The 11,621-nt window shown below is 51.6% G+C and overlaps 1 protein-coding gene across 1 annotated transcript in view; it reads right to left on the bottom strand.

Moving 5' to 3' along the window:
• Positions 1 to 517: 517 nt before the first annotated feature.
• Positions 518 to 11,621, bottom strand: part of ARHGEF6 (Rac/Cdc42 guanine nucleotide exchange factor 6) — a 59,890-nt gene continuing 48,786 nt past the window's right edge. The window contains exons 17-22 of the mRNA XM_009904268.2: positions 8,368 to 8,388; positions 7,454 to 7,547; positions 5,593 to 5,682; positions 4,355 to 4,454; positions 1,819 to 1,873; positions 518 to 718 (exon numbers count right to left, since the gene is read on the bottom strand). Of these exons, the coding sequence (XP_009902570.2) occupies positions 578 to 718; positions 1,819 to 1,873; positions 4,355 to 4,454; positions 5,593 to 5,682; positions 7,454 to 7,547; positions 8,368 to 8,388 (501 nt within the window). The 3' untranslated portion in view covers positions 518 to 577. The remainder of the gene's footprint in view (positions 719 to 1,818; positions 1,874 to 4,354; positions 4,455 to 5,592; positions 5,683 to 7,453; positions 7,548 to 8,367; positions 8,389 to 11,621) is intronic.

Raw genomic sequence — 11,621 nt, 5'->3', positions numbered from 1 at the left:
AAGAAGGGAGAGAAAGGAAGGAAAGAAGGGAAGGGGTGGGGAAGCAGCTTCCCCCAGTTGTGATTATCTGAAAAACCAGAGGAGCTTGGTGCTTTTTGGTGCCTGCTCACTGCCAGCTCAGTAAATGTTTTCGGTCAATAAATAGGTACTGGTGCTTTTGAAAAGAAGGAAAGCATTCCAAAGTGCTCAAAGCTTCCTCTAGGGAACTGCTGCCAAACCCTCCTGTGAGTGGCCAAGCCAGCAGCAGAGCTTGTGTTTGCTTTGCTCCCAGTAGCAGGTAGGATGAGGTATTAGTTGCTGCAGATGAATTGTGAACCATGGACCGCTTGCTTACGGGTTTAGCTCTGATCGATTGTTCCTGGTTTATTTCCTTGGTGGGTGGAAGGAGAACTTCTCTTTGTGGTTTTGTTGTGGTTTTTTCCTTTCCCTATGATTTTTTTGTTTGTTTGTTTGTTTGTTTTGGTAATCAAATTCCCCAAACCAACAAAATAAGGAGCAAGAAGAGGCTTCCCCCCCCGCCCCCCAAAAGAAAGAACACCTGAGGTCACACACCACTGCCAGCAGCTGCTCCCCGAATTCAGGCGATCAGGGACGACTTGCGCCCCGTGTCCTCCCTGCTGCACTCGTCTGTCTGCTTCAGCAGCCTTCTAACCAGCTTCTCCAAGTCCTTCCTGGATTTAAGCTCTTCCTCCAAACACTGCTTCATCCTTTTGTTCTCCTGCAAGAGTTAAAATAAAGGGGTGAAGATGCAGCTCTTGTCTGCGTACTGAAGGCAGTGATGCACCTCCAGACGCCTGGCTGCCCGGCGCCTCAGGGGTGATGAAACACCAGGGACCTTTGACAGGTCACTGCTGGCTTGTGAGGATGAACAACATGGGTTACTCATGGTCTGAGCCACTCAGGAAGTCTCTTACTACCTACAAGAAAGCTGGGGAGGGGCTCTTTACAAGGGTTTGTAGTGACAGGACGAGGGGCAATGGCTTTGAGCTGGAGGAGGAGAGACTGAGACTGGAGATCAGGAAGAAATTCTTGACAGTGAGGCTGGTGAGACGCTGCAACAGGCTGCCTGGGGAGGCTGGGCATGCCCCCTCCCTGGAGGTGTTCAAGACCAGGCTGGATGAGGCCTTGAGCAACCTGGTCTAGTAGAAGGTGGGGCTGGAACTAGGTGATCTTTGAGGTCTCTTCCAGCCTAAACCATTCGGTGATTCTGTGCACCCCCACATGCCTGGCTGCCTGGTGCCTCAGGGGTGATGAAACACCAGGAACCTTTGACAGGTCAGTGCTGGCTGGTGAGGATGAACAACATGGGTTAGTCATGGTCTGATCCACTTAGACAGACTCTTACTACCTTACAGGCCTGCATCAAAGTCCCAGTCACTCTAAGCAGGCAGAAGCACACGCCCTGGAAACTTCATTTTAACCTAGGTTGGAGGACCCTGTTCTCCCAGGGTGGTCTCTCCCACCTCCAGGCTTGGGGCTGGAGGAAGGACACATTTCCTCTGAGTCTACAAGAACTGGTATCACCAGACCCCTAAAAGATGAATGCTCAAGCTAAAAGAGCTTTTAGAGTAGGGGGCAAGATTTATGTTACTACAAAGACCACTACTCCTCCTCTCCTGCTTGCTCTGCTGCTCAAGGGACTGTGTGGTGAGCTGGTCCAGGAAGCTAAACCAGGAGAAAGCTGATTCAGGAAGCCACAGGACAGCACCAGCAGCAGCAAAAGACTTTGGCTAAGCATGATGAGTTGAAAACAACAACCCAGTGCAGCCTGGTTGGCTTTTGCTCAGCTCCCAGCACAAGCAATCCCACTCCAATTACCTGCTTCAGTTCTTTGACTTCATCTTTCAGTGCATAAACCGTGTCAACGAGGCTCCTGCAAAGAGAAAGGCAAAGAAACTCAGATCACAAGAGCTGGAGTGCAGCAAAACAGCCACAGCATGGGAGCTCTGGTGAGCAAAGTGCTGATGGGGAAGGTGCTTCCAGCTTCTGCTTTGCAAGCATCAAGCTGCTGCTATCACTCCTGCCTGGGAGGGGACTCTGGAAACACAGCCCAGGAGTAGCTACGAGGCACTTGCCTCAAAACTCAAGAAGAAAGTCCTGCTCTTAGGCCACACCCTGAGTACTGTGTCCAGTTCTGGGCCCCTCAGTTTAAGAAGGACATTGAGACACTTGGATGTGTCCAGGGAAGGGCAACGAGGCTGGGGAGGGGTCTGGAGCACAGTCCTGTGAGGAGAGGCTGAGGGAGCTGGGGTTGCTTAGCCTGGAGAAGAGGAGGCTCAGGGGAGACCTTCTTGCTCTCTACAACTACCTGAAAGGAGGCTGTAGCCAGGTGGGGGCACTTCTCCCAGGCAGCCAGCACCAGAACAAGAGGACACAGTCTCAAGCTGCACCAGGGGAGGTTTAGGCTGGATGTTAGGAAGAAGTTCTTCATAGAAAGACAGACTGGCCATTGGGAGGTGGTGGAGTCACCATCACTGGAGGTGTTTAAAAAGAGCCTGGATGAGGCACTTGGTGCCATGGTTTAGTTGATCAGATGGTGTTGGGTGATAGGTTGGACTTGATGATCTTTGAGGTCTTTTCCAACCTGGTTAATTCTAGTCTAGTCTAGTCTAGTCTGTCCTATTCCATTCTATTCCATTCTCTGCCAGCTTCAAGTTATCAACAAAATTCTGGGGCTTTGGCTTCCTTGTTTACACTGCTGCAATAATTAACAATGCTTTTAAAACTGCAAAGCCCTGAGCCAGTGTGTGCCCAGGTGGCCAACATTACCCTGGCCTGCATCAGCAGCAGTGTGTCCAGCAGGATCAGGGCAGTGATTGCATCCCCTGGACTCTGCTGTGGTGAGGCCACACCTTGAGTCCCAGATTCAATTTTGGGCCACTCACTCCAAGAAGCACATAGAGGGGCTGGAGGGGTTCCAGAAAAGGGCAACAAAGAGTCTGGAGGGGAGCAGCTAAGAGAACAGGGGTTGTTTAATCTGGAGAAGAGGAGGCTGAGGAGAGACCTGGCTCTCTACAGCTCCCTGAAAGAAGGTTGGAGTGAGGTGGGGGCTGGTCTCTTCTCCTTAGAAACAAGTGATAGGATGATGGCCTCAAGTTGCAGCAGGGGAGGCTCAGGATGTATATTAGGAGAAAATTCTTCCCTGAAAGGGTTCTCAAACGTTGGCACAGGCTGCACAGGCTGAATCTCTAACCCTGGAGGTGTTTCAAAGAGGCAGAGCTGTGCTGCTGAGGGACCTGGTTTCGCACCAGACTCGGCAGAGTTAAGAGAATGGCTGGACTGGATGATCTTAAAGGTCTTTTCTAACCAAAAGCATTCTATGAGCTTTTGTAAAATGACCTCAGTTCCTTGAGGTTATGCTACCAAAAAGTCAAGCATGGAAGGAATGCAGTGCCTGGGTGAGGAAAGGAGCAGATCGGTGCAGTCACCCAGACGCTGACCCTACGCGGCTAGCTGGGAGCGCTCACAGACAGGGTGACAGGCAGGGTCCCCAGGGGGGGCAGCAGCTCACTATGTCAGCAGTTAAAAAAAAACAACAGCCACTTGTTTGGTTCTGTCCTCCCTGACCCCATTAACTCCATCCAGATAAGCTCTGGGATCAAGAAACTGGCTTCTGGATCCCAGCACACCAGAGGAGCTCCAGCACACAGCAGCTGCCAAGGCAGCTTGCTTCTTAGAAAGGGACAAAATAGCCAAGTGAAATAGTCCAGTGGCTCCCACCAGGACTAAGGCAGCAGTCAGTGACACCAGCCCTGCTCCTCTGCAGAAGGAGAGGGCATTGATTTTTAGTGTCCTTCCTCGAACACTGGCTTCAGTTTTGGGCCCTTCACTCCAAGACAGACATTGAGGTGCTGGAGTGTGTCCAGAGAATGACAGCGAAGCTGGGGAAGGGTCTGGAGAACAGGGCTGGGCAGGAGCAGCTGAGGGAACTGGGGGGGTTAGGTCTGGAGAAGAGGAGGCTGAGAGGAGAACTCATGGCTCTACAAGTGCCTGAAAAGGAGGTTGGAGTGAGGTGGGGGTTGCTCTCTTCTACCTAGTATCAGGTGATAGAACAAGAGGAAATGGCCTCAGGTTGCACCAGGGGAGGTTTAGGTTGGGTATTAGGAAGAATATCCTGCAAGAGTGGTCAGGGATTGGCACAGGCTGCCCAGGGATGTGGTGGAGTCCCCATCCCTGGAGGTGCTCAAAAAACCTGTGGCCATGGCACTGGGGGACAGGGTTTAATGGCCATGGTTGTGGTGGTGAGTTGGTGGTTGGAGCCAGTGACCTCAGAGGTCTTTTCCAACCAAACCTACTCCATGACTCTGTGAATAAGCAAGGAGGGGATGTGCAGGAGCCCAGCAGCCACACTTACTTTTCCTCTGTGACTGTCTGGCCATTGCTTCTTGTTTCCTCTATGATGATTTTCTCTTCCTCAGGAAGGAGGACTTGGGGGATGGAGTCTTTACGGGAGCCTGTGTGCAAGAATCACTGATCAGGAAGGAACAATGGAGTTTCCCTGATGCCCACAGACAGCATGGCAAACACAGCCCTTGCTCCCTACTGCTCCCTCAAGGGAGGTTGGAGAGAAGAGGGGGCCAGCCTCTTCTCCTCCACGACAAGTGGCAGGACCAGATGAAATGGTTTCAAGCTGCAGCACAGGGGGTTCAGGCTGGATAACAGGAAATATTTCTCCACAGAGAGGCTTCTCCAACATTGGAATGGTCTGCCCAGGGCAGTGGTGCAGTCACCATCCCTGGGGGTGCTCAAGCAGCTTAGGGAGCTTAGGGAGATGGTTTAGTGTTGACCCTTCAGAGCTGGGTCGAGGGTTGGACTGGGTGATCTTGGAGGTCTCTTCCAAACAGATACACTCTGTGACTCTGTTCTCCCTGCTCCTCTGCAAGCCTGGAGCAGGCTTGGGATGCAGGGATTTGAGTAGCCTCCCAGGATCTACCATGCTTGAACTCAGGCTTACACCTAACACCAAGCTGGAGCTGGAGCAGCAAGTGGAAGGCTTCCAAGGGCGCTCGCTGCAGCTAAAGCTCCATCATGACGTACAAATGAAAACATCCTAGTGGGGTCAAGAGCCCTCAGAAGGAACATGCCCCTCCCTTTTTGAAATGGACCATGATTTGATAGCTCAGTGCCTTCATTTGACAGCTCACCAGTAAACAATAGTTTTATTTCCAGAGCTGAAGGCATTAGCTAGGTTCTTCTGAAGCAGCTCGTTCTTCACCCCTGCAGCTGATTGAGAGATAATATTCATGCTTCCTTTCTAAAGCTCTCTGCAAGCTGAGATTACCATCAGGTTTTCAGTGCTGACAGCCACAGGCACTGACTTAGGCTTGCTTAATTCCTAACAAGTGCTGTGAAATAGCTGTTGTCTCATCTGCCCTCCCCTACCTGCCCCTCATCCTCCGTGTTTAGAAGAAAAACAATGGCACAACTAAACCGCTAGGTAGATGAAGCTCCCTTATCTTGAAGATTGAATACCACACAGTTTCCCAGCATGAGTCTGGTTGCTGCATGATGCAACCAGCTGGTTTTTCCCAGAGGGGTTTATCAGTGTTGCAGGCAGAGGAAGAATTAAATAATCAGGTTGTGTGTTCCCACCTGAGCTGAGAGCTTGCTGGAAGCCTGCGCCGGTGCAGTACGCTTCAATCACCTTCAGGATCTGAGCATCTTCTTCCAGTGCAGCAGTACCTGCAGGAAAACATTGCAGGCCAACAGCTCTGGCTTCATCTCTCCCAACTTTTGCTCCCAAGACCCTTAGGTGAAGTGTCTTGGCTGTCATTGTCCCTGGGACTTTGCTTAATTCCTTTCTGAGGTCCTTATCATTCTCTGCCCTTTCAGCACCACGACCACCCAGCATGAAACCACACTTCCAGCTGCTCATCTCAGCAAAACTAAGGGGGTGATGCTTGGCTTTGGGTGCAGGCAGCACCAGAAGATGGGTTGGCAGAGCAGCCCTGCAGGAAGGGTCTGGTACAGCCACATCAGAGCAGGGTCTGGAAACCTGAAGTCTTCGTGTCCAGCCTTAGCTCAGTGCTGTCCTCTGAAGGCAGAGGACTGCTGGGTGACCAGGGCCTCTCATGTAAAACCTCCAAGAACTGGCACAAGTGGACTTCAGGGAACTGTCAGGACATCCCAACTTGCAGGTGAACACCCCAGCAGGGTTAGGGCCTTTTTTATCTTCCCCCCTGATCCCCCATGGAAACTGTTTCAGGACCTGCTGGCATGGCCAAGTAAGGGTCTGCCCCAGCTCTCAGACAGATTTGGCTGACTGCTGATGTGCAGTTTTACTCCAGCTTTTAACAGCTTGGAAGTAGCTCCTTGGCTTTGTGCCCTGAAGATGACCAGCCATGACCCATGACCTGCTGCTAGCAAGCACAAGGAGGGTGGCAGCAATTCTAGAAGCCATAAGTGGGAAAGGGATCCCTCAGAAGCTGAGGACTGGTGTGCTTCCAGAAGCCTGCCACTGGGTTGGGTGGTGGAGTCCCCATCCCTGGAGGTGTTCAAAAAGGGCTTGGATGTGGCACTTGAAGCCATGGTTTAGTTAGCCATGAGGTGTTGGGTGACAGGTTGGACTTGAGGGTCTTTGAGGTCTTTTCCAACCTCATTGATTCTAGGTGCTGCACTTTGGCCACGGCAACCCCATGCAGAGCTACAGGCTGGGGTCAGAGTGGCTGAGAGCTGCCAAACAGAGAGGGACCTGGGGGTGATGATTGACACCCGCCTAAACATGAGCCAGTAGTGTGCCCAGGTGGCCAAGAAGGCCAATGGCATCCTGGCCTGTATTAGGAATAGTGTGGCCAGCAGGAGCAGGGAGGTCATTGTGCCCCTGTACTCTGCATTGGTTAGGCCACACCTTGAGTACTGTGTCCAGTTCTGGGCCCCTCAGTTTAAGAAGGACATTGAGACACTTGAAGGTGTCCAGAGAAGGGCAACAAGGCTGGGGAGAGGCCTTGAGCACAGCCCTGTGAGGAGAGACTGAGGGAGCTGGGATTGTTTAGCCTGGAGAAGAGGAGGATCAGAGGTGACCTCATTGCCCTCTACAACTACCTGAAAGGTGGTTGCAGACAGGAAGGGGTTGGTCTCTTCTCCCAGGCAACCAGCACCAGAACAAGGGGACACAGTCTCAAGCTGTGCCAGGGGAGGTTTAGACTCGAGGTGAGGAAACAGTTCTTCACTGAGCGAGTCGTTCGTCATTGGAATGTGCTGCCCAGGGAGGTGGTGGAGTCGCCGTCCCTGGAGGTGTTCAAGGGGAGATTGGATGTGGCACTTGGTGCCATGGTCTAGTTGTGGGGTCTGTTGGGACAGGTTGGACTCGATGATCCTTGGGGTCTCTTCCAACCTTGGTTATACTGTGAGACTGTGATACTGTGAGCATCCTGTGACCCCCAGCAGCAGGAGCACAGCCTGTTGTGCAAGCGCTGTGGAGACCGCTCCCCAAAGAAGAGAAGGCCACACTCACTTTTCCGAATAACAAACTCTTCATCAGATGCTTTCCTCTCAGTTTTCCTTTTGGGAAGAAACTTCTTCATTGTTTTGGGACTTTTGCTGGAATCCTACAGAGAAACAAACTCCTGTGTTTAACCAGGACCAAAGGCAGCTCAAGCGGCAGAGCGGCACAGCTGAAATCGGCTCTCCAGGGTGACACACAACACATCAGAGAACCACAAAGCAGACAGGGACACAGTTGGGGGGAAAAGGATGGTTTGGGGCCTTGCCCACGTGCTAGTGGTGGCCCCACTGCTCCCTGCACCAGCAAGGGGAATTGCACCTGCAGGGGTGGGCCACGACAAGCTCCCCTAGCAAGTTCGACAAAGCAAAGCTCCTTCAGCCAAAGAAGTCAAACATCCACAGCCTTTGGAGTCTGCTTTCCAGCTCTGGAGGTCGTTGTTAGCAAGCCCTCAAAGGCTGTTCATTTCCTTGGCTTGCTTTGTTTCCTGGTACAAAACAGCTGGCAAATGGCACTGCTTCCATGTGCACACAACATGTTTGGAGAGTATAAATCCACACACGCACAGAGAACACAAACACACACAAAGTTAGTGCTTGCTATGACTCCACAAGCCAGAAGCACAAGATTTGTATCTCCCTCACTCAGCTGCAAAAGTCTTGCTGCTCTGGAGAGAATTTAGTGTATTAGTAGGTTACATGCAAGATGGATTTTAAGCAGGAGAAGCAGCATGCCAGGGAGGTTAAGGCCCATAAAACGAAATCCTGCTTGAGAGTTACCTCAAAATACATTTGCCAGTCACTTCTGACTCTCACCATACCTTACTGATGCTGTCAGGCAGAATTAGGACCATGCAAGCAGGAGAAGCATGAAGAGGATCAAGCAGTCTTTGCCACAATAAGCCAAAGAGATGGATCTACCCTTACCTTTAAGATATAAGACATCCTCTACAATGAATATGCAAAGAAAGAGAAGATGAGTGTGAGAGACTGATGATTTTATTGACCAAGTCCATTAAATCCACAATACTGAAACACATGTAATGGTTAGTCTTGTGATTAATGTGGTTGCACCCTCCCTGCTGGCTTTAGAGCACTACCAACATGCAAAGGAGCCACGGTGTCATGCAAAACTGAAACAAATTACATGTGAAAGGCAGGGGCAGTGGGCATTAATGCACTCTGAACACATCAAAATAGAGAGCAGGCCTCCTTGGTTAGTGGCAGGTGTCTGGAGATGTTGGTTGTCAAAGAGAATGGCACTGAAAAATGCAGCAGCCCTTGGTATCCCTGCATGCCCAACTCCCATCTGAGCTCTGGGAAGCAGCTGGGTCCTGTGCTCAACACCAGCCTTGTGGTCCTCAGCCTGACCCAGCTGGGATGATGGGATGCTCTGCCCACCCTGGTGACAAGCCCACAGGACTATGTTGTCTTTAAGGGGACCCTCTCTGAGGGGCCTTGCCATCCTCACTGGCGATCTGACAGTGTCAGGCATCAGCACAGCAGCATCTCAGTGAAGATGGAGGTCATGAGGTCTGTGGTGACAGGTTGGACTTGAAGACCTTTGAGGTCTCTTCCAACCTTGGTGATCCTGTGATTCTGTGACTCAGAACTGTGTCCAGTTCTGGGCTCCCCAGTTCAGACAGGGAGATACTGGAGAGACTCCAATGGAGAGCTATGAGGATGATGAGGGGACTAGACTGTCTGTCTGATGAGGGAAGGCTGAGAGCCCTGGGGCTGTTCAGCCTGGAGAAGAGAAGGTTGAGAGGGGATCTTAGCAATGTTTACAAATAGCTGAAGGGTGGGGAGCAAGAAGAAGGGGCCAGGCTCTTTTCAGTGGTGTCCTGTGATAGGGCAAGGGGCAATGGGCACAAACTGAGCACAGGAAGTTCCATCTCAACGTGAAGAAAACCTTCTTTGCTGTGAAGGTGCAGGAGCCCTGGAGCAGGCTGCCCAGAGAGGTTGTGGAGTCTCCTTCTCTGGAGGCTTTCAAGACCTTCCTGGATGTGTTCCTGTGTGACTTGCCCTAGGTGATCCTGCTTTGGCAGGGGGGCTGGACTCAGTGAATCTCTGGAGGTCCCTTCCAACCCCTAATGTTCTGTGATTGTATGAGACCCCTGCTCCCCTGGCAGGACAGGGAGCAACCTGTACACCCCCCAGCAGGATCTGCCTCTCAGATGCTTGGCACAGGGAGCCACGTGGCTCTTCCCAGGTCTGGCCAACAAAGTCCTGCATGCTGATGTCCTAAAGCCTTGACCTGATGCACAGCAGGCCACTTGCCAAAAGAATTAAAGCAACAACAATACAAAAGCAGCATAAGTAAATCATCTGCCAACCTTTTTCCACTTTGCTAACCTGACTCTGGCCACACCACTTTACCCACAGCACCTGCTCTGTCATTGCAAATGATTACTGGAAACAGAAAGAGGGAAAATGACCCAATTTCAATGGAAATAACAAGAGAGCTGTGTGGTATGAGGCAGGGTCTGGGGTTTCCTGAGCACAGCTAGGTCTGAGGAAATGCACGAGTCTCTGCCATCCCGTCCTGCACTGCCAGAAGCCAACTGAAGTAACCCTGGATGTCTGAAACCCTCTGATCTCCTCATCAAACTCCCCCAAACTCCCCTTCCCTGCCATCAACCTTTGACATTTGTGCTCCTTCTTTCTGTCTCCATTATAGGAAGGTGTCTTGCACTGAGCTCTTAGCTTAGTTTATTTTGTGTCCTACTTTAAAATGATGATTAAAAAGAAGTACAGTAAGAGAAGAGTTCTGCTTTGTGTTTGGACACGCCAGAGGCAGGGTCGAGGCAGATGCAGGTCTGCTTGGGCCCATAATGGAACTGAAGTCACAGGCTGGTGGTCAGGTCACCACGTGCACCATGTGCCACACAGGGTTTGTGCATCCCACACCACCAGTCCTCAGCAGCCTTACATATGAAAGAGGAGCCAGGGCATGCCCAGGTGGCCAAGAAGGCCAAGAGCATCCTGCTGGATCAGCAACAGAGTGGCCAGCAGGAGCAGGGCAGTGACTGCCCCCCTGGACCTGGCACTGGTGAGGCCACACCTTGAGTACTGGGTTCAGTTTTGGGCTCCTCACTCCAAGAAGGACATTCAGGTGCTGGAGCAGGTCCAGACAAGGGCAACAAAGCTGTTGAAGGCTCTTGAGAACAGGGCTGGTGAGGAGCAGCTGAGGGAACTGGGAGTGTTTAGTCTGGAGAGGAGGAGGCTGAGGGGAAACCTCCTGAAGGGAGCGTGGAGTGAGGTGAGTGTTGGTCTCTCTAGTAACAAGTGATAGGATGGGAGGAAATGGCCTCAAGAGAGGCTTAGCTTGGACATTAGAAGAAACTTCTTCCCTGAAAGGGCTCTGAAAGCGTGGCACAGGCTGCCCAGGGAGGTAGTTGAATGGCCATCCCTGGAGGTGTTTCAGAGAGGCAGAGAAGCGGTGCTGAGGGACGTGGTTTAGCCCCAGCCTTGGTAGAGTTAGAGAATGCTTGGACTCAATGATCTTGAAGTTCTTTTCCAACAGAAAGGATTCTCTGTGATTCTATTAATGGTAACTCAGTCTGGGAGTTTGTCCTGCCTTATCTACCACTCTGGCACTTCCACACAGAAAAATCTCCCCTGTACTCCAAGCCTCTTCCTACATTGCAACACCATGCAAGCACAAAGCAGTTTAGTCTACATCAGGGATCTGGACCATGCAAAGATCAAGAGTCATTTCCAGTTTGCTTGGCTGGCTTTTGGACATTTTCATTCCCAAGCTGAAATGTGTTAAGAAGTAAACCTACCAAAATGTCAGGAGACTACCCAGAATCTTTAAATCTCTACCTGGAGCAGCAGACTCAGAGCCTCCCTGGCTGCTGTGCTCTCCATCCTTGAGCACTGGCAGGGCTAGAGAGGTCCATGTGCCCCTCCCTGTCCCCATCCCTGCTGGGAGCCTGAGTGGTGATGCTCCCAGGGCTGCTGTACCAAGAAGGGTGGCTGACTCAGAACTGGAGTGCTCATTCAGGGGAACGTTACCCAAGCTGCTGGTGAGTAATCCCAGAAGTTTAATGTGAGGCAGGTAAGGAGAGAACTGCAGTTGCAGCAAGAGGGGGGTGACACTCAGAGCTGGGTTGTATTTTGGGTTTGGCCACACCACCTCCTGCCTCCCAGGCTTGGGGTTTCTGTGGTGGAGGCCA

Source organism: Dryobates pubescens, chromosome 18 (assembly GCF_014839835.1).
Source record: "Dryobates pubescens isolate bDryPub1 chromosome 18, bDryPub1.pri, whole genome shotgun sequence".
NCBI classification, from domain to species: Eukaryota; Metazoa; Chordata; class Aves; order Piciformes; family Picidae; genus Dryobates; species Dryobates pubescens.
This window is presented reverse-complemented; position numbering and strand designations above follow the sequence as displayed.